The sequence below is a fragment of the Pan paniscus genome, chromosome 18 (genome assembly GCF_029289425.2).
Source record: "Pan paniscus chromosome 18, NHGRI_mPanPan1-v2.0_pri, whole genome shotgun sequence".
Lineage (NCBI taxonomy): Eukaryota > Metazoa > Chordata > Mammalia > Primates > Hominidae > Pan > Pan paniscus.
Window position 1 is genome coordinate 1863047 of NC_073267.2, and position 16178 is coordinate 1879224.

At 52.6% G+C, this 16178-nt stretch overlaps 2 protein-coding genes across 19 annotated transcripts in view; one reads left to right on the forward strand and one right to left on the reverse strand.

The window, feature by feature from the left end:
- The window catches only part of IFT140 (intraflagellar transport 140), a 104699-nt gene extending 90699 nt beyond the window's left edge, over positions 1-14000 (reverse strand). For 3 of the 12 annotated variants that reach the window (XM_034939592.3, XM_008959752.6, XM_034939588.3), the window contains exons 1-4: positions 12592-13988; positions 11737-11808; positions 9040-9217; positions 4292-4513 (exon numbers count right to left, since the gene is read on the reverse strand). In XM_034939592.3, the coding sequence (XP_034795483.3) occupies positions 4292-4513; positions 9040-9186 (369 nt within the window). In that variant the 5' untranslated portion in view covers positions 9187-9217; positions 11737-11808; positions 12592-13988. Of the gene's footprint in view, positions 1-4291; positions 4514-9039; positions 9218-9989; positions 10107-11736; positions 11809-11891 lie in introns of those variants that run through there. The other 9 variants (XM_055100613.2, XM_034939589.3, XM_055100616.2 and 6 more) reach the window with 6 other exon arrangements.
- Positions 14001-15925: 1925 nt separating this feature from the next.
- Positions 15926-16178, forward strand: part of CRAMP1 (cramped chromatin regulator homolog 1) — a 64646-nt gene continuing 64393 nt past the window's right edge. For 2 of the 7 annotated variants that reach the window (XM_055100617.2, XM_034939599.3), the window contains exon 1: positions 15927-16027. Coding sequence is in view for 1 of the 7 variants with exons in the window: in XM_034939598.3 (XP_034795489.1) it covers positions 16158-16177 (20 nt within the window). In the remaining 6 variants the exon portion in view is untranslated. Of the gene's footprint in view, positions 16028-16104; position 16178 lie in introns of those variants that run through there. The other 5 variants (XM_034939593.3, XM_055100618.2, XM_034939596.3 and 2 more) reach the window with 4 other exon arrangements.

Below are 16178 nucleotides of genomic sequence, written 5' to 3' on the forward strand. Positions count from 1 at the left end.
TTTTAGAAATCTTTATTAGCACATACGAGCTTCTAGCTGACCACTTAAACAGCATTCTCAACATCATCAGACAGGCTGATGTCCAGGTTTCCAGGCTGCCACCTGGAATGTCCAAGTTTCCAGGCTGCTGCTCTGGGGAAAGAGGTTGTTGGATGCAAAAGTTTAGAGCGCCTGCACCCAAAAGCAGAGATCTCTGCTCAGGAGGATGGAAGCAAACCCTCGTTCTGAGAGAGGGACAGGTGTCTACTATCAAGAGCTCAACTTCCACCAACTCAGGGGAAAGGAAATCACAGGACGCAATGAGTCAAATATTCCTGATCCTCAGGTTTCTGCCCAACGATCCTGGAATGTGAGCATGAAGTACAAGACGTAGAACTGAGCCCGAGGCGCCTCCACCTCCTCGGCTGCACCCTCTGCTCCTCACCCCTGACTCTAGCATTGAGCTGCCCCAGGGTCCAGGCTTGGGTCTTCTCTGCCTTCATTTTTTTGTACCTGTCACCACTCCTGAGGGGTGTCTCTCCACCATCTGTGAATTCTGCGTTATTTCACACAGTATAATTTTATACAGTAAGACCGTAAAGAAAAGCTACCCCAAAGGTGAGAAACCAGCTCTCCTTGTGAAGAGCCAGAGTTAAGTGGACTAAGGGGCTGATGGGAAAGTGGCGTGCGCTGGATGAGCGTCTTGGGGGTGCATCATGGCATCAGAGTGCGAGTTAAAGTGGTGGGTTCTCCCGCGGCACATCACTGGGAAGCTTTGCTAAAGGCTGGCTGGCCCCACATCAGGGTGCGCATCAGGTGAGGGTTTACTTGACCCTCAGACTTGGCTTCGCAGGAGTTCCCCAGAAGGCGTGAGTGGCCTGGCCCGTCTAACGTGCTCTCCTCTTCTCTACTGATGGGACTTCTAAGGACACTTAGTGGGAAATCCCTTTCTAGGGATCGTCCGCCTCCCTGGTTACTGCTGATTGGTGCACTGTGGGCACTTGGCCCGAGCTGGACTTTGAGGCCCCTCCCTGAGTCTGGACTTGGGACAGGGAGCAGAAGCAGGCCGTCCTAACCTGGCCGTGCTCTTCTGGGAGACTGTGGGATACCCCAGCGGCCTCAGGTTAAGTGCACTTCTAACTTCAGCTGGTCTGGGCTGATTCCACGGGTAACCACAACAGGGTCTCTGGTGGAAGAGCAGGGAAGCGCCTTGCACCAAGTCTGGGGAAGAGATGTCTCTGCAGTGTAGAGTTCCGAGTGTTGTTCCCTCGTTATTACTTCTCTTCCTGCTTGAACTCATTACTAAATTAGTTCCAGCACAATCTTAGATTTTCTTAGAAGGATTAGACATTTCTGCTCTTAAATATTCTGACTCACAAGACTTGATCAACTGATACCTGGGTTTCATTTTATGCCTGGATAATCTATTTTGCTAGCTGTTTCTATCTTTCTTTTATTCAAGAGATGGGGTCTTGCTATGTTGCCCAGGCTAGACTCAAACTCCTGGGCTCAAGTGATTCTCCTGACTCGGCCTCCCAAGTAGGTGGGACTACGGGTGCATGTCACCATGCCTGGCTTACTTGTTTCTCAACACAGTCAAGCTGAGAATTACAAAAGTCAATGATCCTGAGTTATTTTATACTAATATGGGATTGGCAGATGGTTCCACTGTAGAGAGTAGGAAAGATCACCAAGGAAGTAGAAATCTGGGGACAGGCCAATGTCATTAGGTGGGAATTAAACAGAAAAATGGAAGAAAAATCATCCAGAAAAAGGGAACAACCTGATAAAAAAAACTTGGCGAATAATATGATCAGAAATAGAAATACAAGCCGGGCGCGGTGGCTCACGCCTGTAATCCCAGCACTTTGGGAGGCTGAGGCGAGCAGATCACGAGGTCAGGAGATCAAGACCATCCTGGCTAACACAGTGAAACCCCGTCTTTACTTAAAATACAAAAAATTAGCCAGGCGTGGTGGCGGGCACCTGTAGTCCCAGGTACTCAGGAGGCTGAGGCAGGAGAATGGCGTGAACCTGGGAGGCGGAGCTTGCAGGGAGCCGAGATGGTGCCACTGCACTCCAGCCTGAGCGACAGAGTGAGACTCCGTCTCAAAAAAAAACAGAAACACAAATGGCTCCTATAAATGATATTCATCCTTGATAGCAAGAGAAACATAAATGAAAATTCTAAGAAACACTTAGACCCACCAGGGAGCTGTTGTGGATGAAAACACTCTGAGATACTACTTTCCTGAGCAGTTCTGCTACTCACACGCAACTCTCTAGGGAGAGAGGCTGGTGTGCACTATGAGCTGGTCCAGGCCCCAAGGACAGTGGTTTGGGCATCCGCTAAGCCACAGGGCATGCCCCGGGACCCATCTGCACCCCCTTCTCAGTGCTTTCTAAATGTACACAGGTGCAAAATGGCAAAAGCATAAGGTTACTCACTGCACCATTGTCTAATTAGCAAACGATAGAAAACCACCAAAATGTTAATCAACAGGGGGCTGGTTCAGTAAATTACAACATTCATATAAAGAAGAGCCGGTTTAAAGAAAACAAGGAAGTTTACTGTTTACCCATATGGAAGAATTACCAGGATACGTTGTAAAATGAAAAAGCAAGAGATATGACAGTGTGTATAGGACGCCACCACTGATGTGAAAAAGAATGAGGAAATCAGGAGACAATGTCCTCTACGTGATATTTCTGCCAAAAACGTTTGAAATGAAAGTATTATGAGGAGACAAACACAGCCAACTTGAGTGAGAGTCTATGAAACAACCAGTCTTCATCCTCAAAATGTAAATTTCATGAAAGACCAAAAAAAAAAAAAAAAGAAAGGGAGGAAAAAAGGAAGGAATGCAGGCAGACTAACCAACCGACTGACCAGGGAATTGTTCTTGATTAAAAAAAAAACTAGCCAGACGTGGTAGCTCACACCTGTAATCCCAGCACTTTGGGAGGCCGAGGCAGGCAGATCTGTTGACGTCAGCAGCTTGAAACCAGCCTGGCCCACATGGTGAAACCCCGTCTGTACTAAACATACCAAAAATTAGCTGGGCATGGTGGTGCACGCCTGTAATCCCAGCTACTCAGAAGGCTAAGGCGGAAGAATCACTTGAACTCAGGAGGTAGAGGTTGCAGTGAGCTGAGAACGTGCCACTGCACTCTAGCCTGGGCGACACAGCAAGATTCCATCACAAAAAAAAAAAAAAAAAAGAGAGACTAGAGAGAAATAACAGTGAAATGCAACGTATGCGCCTTTACTGGATTCCTGCTCTAAAGGACATTCCTGGGACAGCTGGAGAAATGTGCACATAAACTGCATCTTGGATGTCAGCACTGTCACTGTTACATTTCCTGGAGTGTGAGAACTCTACTGTGGCTGTGTAGGGAATGCCCTAGGCCTCAGGAGAGTGGCGTCTAAGCATGTAGGGCTGAAGCATCGTTATCTGTGATAAACTCACAAATACTCAGGAAAAATACCCACGTAGCAGGAGGGAAAGCAGACCTGGCAGTGGGAACGGCGGGCAAATCGACATGGAGGGTGGATGGGTGTCCTTGCACTGTTCTTTCAACTCCTCTCATAATGTAGAAGTTTCAAATCTCAAGTGAGAGAAAGAATGCACTTGTGTGTGCCTGAAGCAGCAGGATAGGTGGTAAGAATGCACTTGGGTGTGCTGGAGGGCAGCAGCCAAGGGACTGAGGAGACAGGACATGGCTCAGTCTTCACTCTAGATGCCTGTTACCCTTTTTGAATCTTGGAACATGTGAATGTGTTACCTGTGGTTAATTAAGTAAACACATTATAACATTTCTGCCATATATTTGTGATTCAGTTGCCTCTGCACTGTGTCGCTCTGCTGTGGGTCTGTCCTGTGTACTGTGCGATGGTGGGCAGCATCCACCACCCACCCACAGGGGTCCAGCTGAATCCTCCCCCAAAATTGTGACAACAGAAAATGTGACTGGACACTGCCCCATGTCCCCTGGGGGGCAGAACCAACCCTGGTTAAGAAGCCCTGAGCTAGACAAACAGGCCTAGGGAAAAGTGACAGTATCTGGGCACTTATCTTTATGAATGCAGTTTCCCAGCAAAGTTCATTTATAAAGGTGCAGACACACCTTTGCCACAGAGTGGCAAATTTTCAAGCCTTGCTTCCAATATAAAACAAAATCTACAATTGCATCTGACAAGATCAACTGAATTTGGCAACAACACAGTTCACATATTTTGATCTTTCATACTCTCGAGCATGGTCAGAAAAGGCCAAGGTCTGAAAACAGCATCTTGCGTGTGTTGACTCACCCTGTCCCCAGACAGCAGGCAGTTTCCACTGGGGCTCCAATTGAGCACGGTGATGTCGGCTGTGTGTGTCAGGGGCATCGTGTGCTGCTCCTTGTCCTGCTTGTTAAACACCGTCACTTCTCCAGTCTCCCAGCCCACAGCCAGCACCAGCCGCGTCGGGTGCCAGCACAGGGAAGCAACCCGGAACGGCCTCTCGACATGTGTATCTGGCACGCACTCCCCCTGCATTGGATGAGAGGCAAAATCCCGCAGTTCAGAGAGGGACAGCTACTTTTAAGAACTTCTGTCTAGGCCGGGCACGGCGGCTCACTCCTGTAATTACAGCACTTTGGGAGGCTGAGGTGGGTGGATCACAAAGTCAGGAGTTCGAGACCAGCTGGGCCAATTTGGTGAAACTCCGTCTCTACTAAAAATACAAAAATTAGCCAGGTGTGGTGGCGGGCGTCTGTAGTCCCAGCTACTCGGGAGGCTAAGGCAGGAGAATTGCTTGAACCCGGGAGGCGGAGGTTGCAGTGAGCCCAGATCGCACCACTGCACTCCAGCCTGGGCGACAGAGCAAGACTCTGTCTCCAAAAACAAACAAACAAACAAACAAACAAACAAACAAACAAAACTTCTGTGTGATCTGTGGACTCCACATTGGCGACAAGGTATAAAAGCTATTAAGGCAATGGGGCAATGTTCTCAGTAGACTCTTTTTCATAAAAACGCACCAACCTTGCCCCTAGCTGAGCTACCAAAGCAGAAGGTAACTTGTGCTCAGCTGACAACCCCGACCAGCTTCTCATGGAGTGTCACCTTGTCATGATGTGCCACCTCCTCCCCATGGCTGCTGGATGGCTGGCACGCATTTTAGTGGGTGGCTGGGTTCCATAAAACCTTATCTACAAAAACCAGCAGCGAGCCAGCAGGTGAGGTTTGTGGCCCCAAGGATCTCAAAGTGTTGTCCAGAGACCCCAGGACCCTTTCAGGGATCTGAAAGGTGAAAATTATTTTCAGAATAATAGTGACAGGTTAGTGCCATTCATACTCTCCTTCTCTCACGCATCTACAGTGGAGCTTTTCAAAGGCTGTGTGATGTGGTGATGTCACTAATGACAGCTTGTGAGATATGTGCTGCGTTTCCTTTTTTTTTTTTTCTGAGATGGATTCTCACTCTGTAGCCCAGGCTGGAATGCTGCAGTGGCATGATCTCAGCTCACCGCAACCTCTGCCTCCAAGGTTCAAGCGATTCTCCTGCCTCAGCCTCCCAAGTAGCTGAGACTACAGGCGCGCCACCAAGCCCAGCTAATTTTTGTATTTTTAGTAGGGACAGTGTTTCATCATATTGGCCAGGCTGGTCTCAAACTCCTGACTTCATGATCTGCCCGCCTCGGCCTCCCAAAGTGCAGGGATTACAGGCGTGAGCCACCGTGCCCGGCCATGTGCTGTGTTTTCTAAAATTTTCTAAAGCAGCAGCTTTGGGGAAGATATAAGTGTGTTTTCAGAGATTAACTTGGTTTGCCCCCAGTTGTTCCACTGGGCTTAGGAGCCATCTTCTGTGATCTCATCATTGTCCAATAGATCACTATTTTGAAATCCTGAAGTTCTCCTTGTGCCAACTGGAAACACAAAAATATGCTATTGACTAGTTTTATAATAGTATGCTTTAGATCTTCTAAATTTAAAATTTTTACCTAAAATTGCTATAACTTTGGAATTTAATAATATTTATTCTAAAAAATATCCCATTTACAATATATGTTATAGGCTCCTGCAAGGGAGAATCTACCCAAAAAAATGGGCAAAAGTGGGGTTGGTGCTGGGGCTGGACTGAGCCCTAAGTCTGGCACGGCCTTCGCAGAGCTGCCAGTATATGGAGGAGCCTGCTGGCAACAAGGGAGCCACTGACCAGCGCTGCACCGCGCTGCAAGAGCATGTGTGTGTGTGGGGGGGTGGGGGGGGAGCAGTTCCTGAGGAAGGGGCCGCTTAGCCACTTTCACCTGAAGGATTAATGCATTAATTACAAAAATGGATGAAGGAGCGTCTTCTTTGCAGGTGGCACAGCATGTGCAGGGCTGGAAGGCCGAGGAAGGCTGTGCAAGGCTGTGTCAGCATCAAGGAAGGTGAGCCTGGTGTTACAGGTGACAGAGCCAGACCTGGGAGGCGCTAGGGGCCACATCAGGGACTCCATGTTCACCCAAAGAGCAGCACAGGGCCGGGGAGGTGGGAGCAGGGAGTGATTCCATCTGTGATGCCAAGACAGGCCAGGCCTGGTTGCCGTGTAAAGTAGAGGAGGCCTGTGAGGGCACAGCTGCCACAGTAGGAAGCTGTACTGGTGTCCAGGAGAGGGGGATGGGAGCCTGGAGGAAGGAAGGGCGGTTGGAAGGGCAAGAAGCAGCAGACTCACCAGAGGTTCCGGGGGAGAAACTGGGAGGATCTAGTGATGGATTACAAGGTAGGGGAGTGGGAAATGTCAACAGTCATGCCCAGGTTCTTGTTCTAGAAACCAGGATAAAGGGGGTGACTTTCATTGAGATGGGAGGTGCCCATCTCAGTGAGCAGGAGATATGAGGCAGGGGAAGGGTGGGGGACAATTTCAGTTCAGTTTTGTACAGTCTGAGGTCTCCTTGAAACACCCTAGAGATGTCAGGAAGGCAGCTGGGTCCCTAAGCTTACAGCTCAGAGGGAACTTCTAGGCAGGAGATGTATGTCCGCAAGCCACTGGGGATACTCAGATCACAGGAGAAGGAAGAAATGGAGAGGAGCCCTGACCAAGCTCTGCAGAAGGCCATGGTGTTCACAGGCTGGAAATGGAGGAAGAGCTGGCAAAGCCATGGAGGCCGGGCAGGGAACGCCCTGCCCCTGCGCTCTCGGGCATGTTTCCCAGAGGACTTCACAGGAGTGTGGTACAGACAAGGACCCCAAAACACTCAGGGGGGTGACACCTAGAAGCAACTGATGACTGTCGCTGCTTGGGTGAAGTTGTGGTGGCAACAGGGAGCCTGCAGAGGGCTGAAGAGTGAGTAGAGGAGGAAACCTCATTTTCTTATTTATTTATATGTTTTGAGATGGAGTCTCGCTCTGTCGCCCAGGCTGGAGTGCAGTGGCGCGATCTCGGCTCACTGCGAGCTCCGCCTCCCGGGTTCACGCCATTCTCCTGCCTCAGCCTCCTGAGTAGCTGGGACTACAGGTGCCGGCCACCACGCCCGGCTAATTCTTTGTATTTTTAGTGGAGACGGGGTTTCACCGTGTTAGCCAGGATGGTCTTGATCTCCTGACCTCATGATCCACCCACCCCGGCCTCCCAAAGTGTTGGGATTACAGGCGTGAGCCACCGCACCTGGCACCTCATTTTCTTTATGGAGTATGAGGTGCACTGGGCACCGAGAGGGTGGTTATGGAAGTCTGAGGAGCTTGGGGAACGTTTCTGTTAGGGGGTGAATTGTGTCCCCACAAAGATATGTGGAAGTCCTATCCCTGGTCCTTGTGACATGGCGTCCTTTGGAAACAGGGTCTTTGCAGATGTGGGTAAGCTCAGGTGAGGTCATTAGAGCAGGCCCTAGTTACATATGCCTGATATCCTTTTAGGAAGAGGAGAAGAGACGCAGACATACAGAAGGGAAGGCCGGATGACACCAGATCTGGGCAGGGCTGGAGCAGCGCATCTGCCAGCCAGGGAGCACCAAGGCTTGCTGGGAACAGCAGGAGCAGGACAGCAGCTCGGGGCAGACACTCCCCTCAGCCTTCAGAGCCAGCGGGCCCTGCTGACACCTGATTTTGGAGTTCTCGCCTCCAGAGCTGCCAGAATACCTTCCTGTTGTTTAAAGCCACCCAGTTTGTGGAAATGATTAGAGTTCCAAATGGCCCCTATGGAGTGTGCAGGAGGGCACTGACAGAGGAAGATGCCTCAGGATCCACAAACAGCACTGTGGGGACATTTCTGGTGATGACCGTGAACTGATAGTGGCTTAATGCTGATAAGCATGAAGGATTCCTAAACATGTCCCCAAGCCACCAAAATAGCCAGCGTGAAAGAACTGCCCACATCCTAGGGCTTTTATAACCCTGGGATTTGGCCTCTGTGAAAACTGATGACGGATGTCGTTTTCTTTTTTTTCTTTTCTTTTTTTTTTTTTGAGACAGAGTTTTGCTTTTGTTGCCCAGGCTGGAGCGCAATGGCGTGATCGCCGCTCACTGCAACCCCTGCCTCCTGGGTTCAAGCAATTCTCCTGCCTCAGCCTCCCGAGTAGCTGGGATTACAGGCATGAGCCACCACGCCCGGCTAATTTTGTATTTTTAGTAGAGATGGGGTTTCTCCATGTTGATCAGGCTGGTCTCGAACCCCTAATCTCAAGTGATCCACCCACCTCGGCCTCCCAAAGTGCTGGGATTACAGGCGTGAGTCACTGATGGATGTCGTTTTCTTCATGAATAAGCTAGAGTAGAGTTCGTTTGAAAACACACACACGCACCACACGCGCACACACACGTGTGCACACACACACGCACATACACCCCCCACATACAAGCATACAGATGCACACACACACCCATATACACACACCCACGTGTGTGCACACACACTCAGATGCAGACATACATATGTGCATACACACACCAATACACATACACGCACACACAGATGCATGCATACACACACACCCATAGGCACACACACACGTGTGCACACACTGGAGGACAACAGCAACACAAACAACATGAGCCAGAAGCTACCACAGTCAGGCTCCTTGCTTCTGAGCACTCACTTGCTCCAGGTAAATATCCACGCTGCCTGTTGAGGTTGTGCTGATGTAAGCAACTGCCAAGAATGGATGGACAGGGTGCCAGCTGATGTATGAGGGTGACCCCGCTGCATCTGAGGCTTCTATCTGGTGGTCAAAATAGAGGGCCATGACGGAACTCAGGCCTGCTCAGCGCTGAAACCTGCAGGGAAAAAAAAATGACCAAGTCCAATCAGTTTTAAATAAAACAAGCAATATGACTGTACATGGAATGACAAAAAGGAAGCATCCCAAAGCCACTATCGGAAGACCATCGGCAACTTGAAAATGCCTTGTGGACTGAGCAGGCAACCTGATGCGAGGAGATCTCCAACAGGGAGACATGCAGAAGAGAAGCAGTTAGACCCGGAATCACCCAGGCTGTGACAGAAACGAATACAACTCATGGCCATCAAAGGAGGAAAGAAAGAAAAGGCCTGCGGCCTAACTACACACGCAATCCTCAGTAACTTTCATTCCAGTAACAATAAGGACAAGTTCTACTTCTGTAGTTCCCTTTAACTTTTTAGACCAAGTCTCGCTCTGTCACCCAGGCTGGAGTGCAGTGGTGTGATCACGGCTTACTGCAGCCTCAAACTCCTGGGCTCAAGTGATCCTCCCACCTCAGCCTTTCAAGTAGCTGGGACTACAGACATGCACTACCATGCCCAGCTAATTTTTAAATAATTTTTGTAGACACAAGGTTTTACTATGTTGCCCAGGCTGGTCTTGAACCCCTGGGCTCAGGTAATCCTCCTGCCTTGGCCTCCCAAAGTGCTGGGATTACAGCCGTGGGCCACCACTGCCTTTTAAACAACATTTTCAAACAAAATAAAAGCAAACTGCTCCAGAAAAGAGTACTGGTACAGAAAAAAACCAGTACTGAATTTCCAATAAAGCATAAAATCAAAGACTGTCTTCTACCTCTGACTCACAGGTGGTAGAAGACAGAAGTCTTCCTCTATTAGAGAGTCAAGAATGCACAACTGCAGCAGCTGTGAGAAGTTAAGCTTGATCAGTTACGTGAACTTAATCTCTTTCACTCTTCCTTTCAGATCTGGAAAAGATAAACATATCGTCCCTTTTCAGGCGGGTTAGGGTGATAAATAAAGTGACGGTCTGGTTACTGCTCACTTTTTTACACCTCAGTCAATTTGGGGAAGTTAACTGGCAGAGAAGAACATACTTGTAGCCGGGTTTGCCACCATTTAAAATTATACAGGCTCGTGCCTGTAATCCTAGCAATTTAGGAGGCCGAGGTGGGCAGATTGCCTGAGCTTAGGAGTTCGAGACCAGCCTGGGCAAAATGGCGAATGCCACCTGCCTCTACTGAAAATACAAAAGGTTATCCAGGTGTGGTGGCAGGCACCTGTAATTCCAGCTACTCCGGAGCCTAAGACAGGAGAATCATTTGAACCTGGGAGGTAGAGGTTGCGGTGAGCTGAGATCGCGCCACTGTACTCCAGCCTGGCAACAGAACAGGACTCCGCCTCAAAAAAAAAAAAAAAAAAAAAGAAACCCAAACAACAAACAAACACTCCAGATCAAAACCTGGGCAATTTAAAATAGCAAAAGAAACCTTTAAATTAAAAAATATATATTTTGTTTAGAGACAGGGCCCCCAGGCTGGAGAGCAGTGGTGTGATCATGGCTCACTGTAGCCTTGAACTCCTGGGCTCAAGTGATCCTCCTGCCTCAGTCTCCCAAGTAGCTGGGATTACCTCTTAAAATGAGTTTTGGCCAGGCATGGTGGCTCATGCCTGTAATCCCAGCACTTTGGGAGGCCGAGGCGGGTGGATCACAAGGTCAGAAGATCGAGACCATCCTGGACAACATGATGAAACCTCTTCTCTACTAAAAAATACAAAAATTAGCTGGGTGTGGTGGTGCCTGCCTGTAATCCCAGCTACTCAGGAGGCTGAGACATGAGAATTGCTTGAATCCAGGAGGTGGAGGTTGCAGTGAGCCGAGATCTTGCCACTGCACTCCAGCCTAGGCGACAGAGCAAAACTGTTTCAAAAAAAAAAAAAAAAAGGGGGTTTTAACATGTTGCAGCCAGCCCCAAGGTTACAAATCCTGGGCTAAGGGAAATTAGTATCTAATAAGTTTACTCTGTGAAAATATTTCTCTGAAAAATGAGTGATACGTTAATACGACACTTTGTAATAACTATGAAGGCAAACGTTCTTAATTGTTTTCTTTCCTGCCTGGGGTTTTTCAAGGTTCCCCCCGGCTTTGGGTAAGGGAGCTCTCTCAGGGCTTGATGGCTTTGCCTTTGTCATGTGCTTCTTGCCCAGTGTCCCCACACAACGTTGCGCTTCTCCGTGGCTGCATTTAGACTTTACCGTAAATGTGAGTTTCACTGCTCACACATTGCCCCCCATATTATCTTCCCCAGAGAGCAGGAGGCACCCAGTATTCCCACCTCCTTACAACAGTGCCTTGCACAGAACAGGCCCTGCGCGGATGAAACTTAGCAAGGAGAGAGATTCTTCCTGTTGTATTAATATAAGAAACGGGTTGCAGGCCTGCCTGAATGAGTTCCATACACAATGCATTAATATAATTGTTCATAGTTCCTTTCAACTGCCTCTTAACAAGTTCCCAAAATGAGTATTATCAGTATAATTAAAAAAGTTAACACAAGGAGGAGAGATGGCTGACAATACGACAGTTACGTACTTGATGACAATCTGTAATAGCTTCAGGTCGGAAACAAGTACCTTTCCTTTTCTTGAAACAAAGTCCCAGTCTCTGGAACATAAAACCGGGAAATACATCAACTTTGGGGAACAGGAAAAAAACTGTATTTATTCTAACCGAAGTACTCCTCTCACTTTCAGGCGTCCAGCGTCTCCAGAGCCTCTACAAGCGCCTCCATCAAACCAGCTTTTGGGAAAGAACCTGTTAAGCCCATTCAGCTAAGCGGCACGGGGTCACAGGGCTTTGAGTAGCCTTCCTCGGTGACGCTGAGTAGGGAACTCCGGGATGGGGCTCCACGGTGGACTCTCGGGGGCAGGCACCCGGGGGCCACCCTACAAAGCCTCGCCCTCCAGGCCACAGTCCAGAGCCTTCGGCCTGCGCAGGGTCCTCGCTGCATCCAGCGGACGGTACTGAAAAGCCATGCGCTGGCGGTTTGATGCAACGCGACCCTCAGGGCCGACCCAGCGAGTGACCAAACATAGAATGTTTTTGTTTTGCATCTCTCGTTTGTCCCGTTTCGCCTAGGGGGTGTGATGGCGCCGCCCACCTCCCCACCCCGCCCATTCCAAAGGGACTCTCCCAGCGACCGGAATCAGCCGCGATTCGAGGCCGGGCGGGGGCGACAGCCATAGTCCGACGGGCGACCTGGACCCCGCGCCAAGCCCGCCCCAGCCTCGATGGGACTCGCGAGCGGCCGCGGGGACTCGGCGGCGCCGGGATCGTGGGAGGAGACGGGAGGGTCCCGACGCCCGCCACCGGTCACATCCTCGGCCCCAAACCCCGGCCTGGCTCCTAAGGACCTGGGTCGGCCGCCCTAGCCCTAAGGCCACTCACCTCTGCCAGGCCGCTGAGCCGCCGCGCGTTGCCGGGACAACGGCGCGCCAGGAACGCGGAAATAGCCGAAGGTGAGCGAGGCGGCCCCGAGGACTCCCGAAGCGCCCCGAGCGGCCGGAAAGAGCCGAAGGCGATCGGGCACGCACGTGCGGCTCCGAGGCCCGAGCGCCGGGGGCCGGGTTATTCCGCTCTGCAAGAGAGAAGCGGGACGAGCTTTTTCTAGGAGAGACGGCGGCGCAGGGCCTGCGTCCGGGTCCCCTTTGTGTGGAGGGCGCGCTGTCACAGCCCCGATCAACCGCGGCATCCTCCCTTCCTGGGCGTGTTCCCTTCCCGTGCATCCCGAGGCGGAGCCTTTCCATCACGGGGCGGTCTCGGCCCAGGCCTTCCCTGGGCTCCGCGTTTCTAGTTTCGGAGTGGAGGGCGTGGGTCAAGCGTTTCTGGGAAAGTCGATGCGCTCGGCAGTGTCCTGAGCTGTTGGGTGACTGAGGGCCTGTTCCATCGCCGGGCCCTGGACTCCACAGAGCCAAGCGAGGCAGGGAGCGCCCCCCAGAAAGCAGCTGGCGGCCGGACGCGGGGCTCGCGCTTGGGCTTCCAGCTCTTGGGAGGCTGGGGCGGGCGGATCGTTGGAGCCCAGGAGTTCGAGGCCAGCCTGGGCAACAAGGCGAGCTCCTGTCTCTAAAAAATTACAAAAATTAGCCGGGCGCGGTGGCGCCTGTAGTCTCGGCTACAGGAGGCTGAGGGAGGAGAATCGCCTGAGCCCCGGGAGGCGGAGACTGCAGCGAGCCGAGATCGGGCCACTGCACTCCAGCCTGGGCGACAGAGCGAGTCAAAAAAAAAAAAAAAAGAAAAGAAAAGAAAAGGAAAAGAAACACTGGAATTTGAGCCGGGCGCGGTGGCTCACGCCTGCAAACCCAGCACTTTGGGAGGCTGAGACGAGCGGATCACTTGAGGTCAGGAGTTCGAGACTAGCTTGGCCAACATGGTGAAACCCCGTATGTACTAAAAACACACAAATTAGCGAGTATGGTGGCGCGCGCCTGTAATTCCAGCTACTCGGGAGGCTGAGGCAGGAGAATCGCTTGAACCTGGGAGGCGGAGCTTGCAGTGAGCCGAGATTGCGCCACTGCACTCCAGCCTGGGCGACAGAGCGAAACTCCGTCTCAAAAAAAAAAAAAAAAGAAAGAAAGAAACACTAGAATTTGAAAAACACCCCTCTGCTTTCTTGCTATGAAGAAAATGACCAAGTGCCCAGCGCCGCTCGGCTACGCTAACGTAGCGCAGAAGCACACACTCCACCCAGGAAAGGGTGCGCTTAACTGCCTCAGACGTGCCTCCACACTTCTCAGAACTCAGGTTCGCGCCCGATTCCACACCCCGAGCTACCACGCCGTTTTCTTCTCACGTATCCGTCAACACTGCTGCGGCCAATCACAGCACGGGCCCTGGCCTATTGGCTGTCTGTCCACCAATCCAAAGAGACGCACAGTCCGCAAGGTCGCGAGGCTGGCGTCACAACACTACTGGCGCCGCGGGCTCGCCCCCGACGCCCACCGGGCTCGTACGTGCGAGCGCGCCCGCCCAGCGCTAGCCAATGGGGGCGCCGTTTTGGGGAGACGGGCCCGAAGAAACATTGGGGGTGCTCGCCCCCGCGTTCGTCGCCCCGCCCCGCGCGCCCGCGCACCCCGGCCCCGCCCCCGCGCGCCGTCCGTGAGGTCCCCACCGGCCGCCGTAGCCGGAACTGCTGCTGAGGGCGGCGGGCCGGCTTCGCTAGGCTGAGCGGCGGCAGTATTTGCGACCGCAGCCCCTTCAGCCGCGCGCCGGCCCGCGGAGGGGACGTACCGGGGCTAGCGCCGATCGACCAGTCGCTTCCGAGGCGGACGACCAGCCCGGCGTTGCGGCCTCCCTGCAGCCGGCGCTCGGGGGCCGGGGCTGCCCGGCCCGGCTGGTTCTGCGGGCACCCGGGGAGGCCCCGGGAAGCCAGGCTGCCGCCCGGCGTTGATGAAAAAGGTGACCAAGGCTGGGCGGTGGGGCTGTCATGGCGAGGCCCGGCCGGGGGTTCCTGTTGGGCGGCGCGGGAGAGCGCTGTTGGGGGGGCGTCGCTTCCACAGCGCCCGGTACAGCCAGAACTGGCCTCAGGGCGAGGAGGCTTCTGCGTCCCCATCCCGAGACGCGAGCCGGTGCGGAGTGGGACGGGGCTGGAGGAGACTGCGCCCCCGAGAAAATCCGGTCTCGTTGGAGGTTCTCGCGAAAAGGAGGCCATCCGCCTGCTTGTTGGCCCTTAGGGTAAAGTCTGGACGGCGTCGGTCCTTTCAGTGGCGAAAAGCGCTTCCCCGTGCTCGGTCGGCGTCTTGGGTGTGGAGCCTGGCGAGCGGGCGAGTTCACTCTGGTGGCCGAGTTTGTTTTGCTTGGGTCCCGGGTGGCCTGCGGGCGGACAGGTCCCTGGGCAGCGGGGTTCTCAGCCCGAGACGAGGTCTTTGGGGGTTTAGGTTTCTTGAGTAGAAAGAAGTGGGTTGAGGGGGAAGAGTGGGAAGTCTTGCCACGAAATCCCTTAAGTTGGGGTGTTTGTCGTGGGTGGTTTTGTTCTTTGGCAGAGTTTTTTTTTAAAACTAGCGTGAACTCAAGAGATTCCCTAGACCAATTCCGACAGGAGAAAACGGCCACGGATCCTTGTGTGATCTGCACCTCAGGGTGGGGGCATCATTGCGACTTTGAAGCCATTTCCCGATCTCTCGGAAAGAGAGGTCCTCGACCGCGTCCCTGTATTTCGTGGTTGGTGTTGGTGCCTCGATCGTGTGTTCCTTTGAAGTGGAAATGCCCCCGTTCTCAACAGTTGTGTTGAACGCAGGGTCAGTATCTGCTGAGGAATCTAATCTTCAGCGTTTTTGCTTCCTCACACGTGCCCGTCCCGGACTGTTTCTGGGCTGCAGCTCTTGGTGTGTACCTGATTGTCTGAGTTTATTTTTGAGTGGCTCTGGTTTCTGGGCTGCAGCATTTTTAGTCACTGCACTTTGTTGTTGACATTTTACAGGGCGGTGGGTAGCAAAGTTGATGCAATAATTTTATTAATTGTTGCCAAGAGTTTTAACACCATTGTCTTCTACCGCTTCTTGCACCTGGACCCGGACATAACTGGGCTGTCACTTTCCCGGGTGGTTCCAACCTGTTCCGTGCAACAGGCTCCTTTGTTGCAAAAGCATTTTTAACTAGTAAATCCCCGCAGCAGCTCACATTTCCCACCCTGGGAAGAAGATTCCCAGAGACCCGGAGCTGATTATTCTTTATGTGTGTTTTAAAATAAGCAGGCGGGCCGGCGGCATTGGGCCACCATGGAGTTCCCCGTGCGGGCAGGCGAGCCCGCGTTTCTCCTGTCCCGGGGTGGATCCGGCCTCCTCTGTCCTCCTCCAGGGCCAGCTCTGGGGGCCGGCGCGTGGGGCAGGTGCGCGGGGCCCGGGAGCCCCGCGCCTTTCGGGGGGCGGGGAGGGGGTGGGACGAGGGGCTAGGGCTGGGGCTGCGGCCCGGCCGGCCGAGGCGGCGCAGGGAGCGAGGCCGGCGCGCAGGGCCAGGCCATGAGCCGCGGCCCCGCCGGG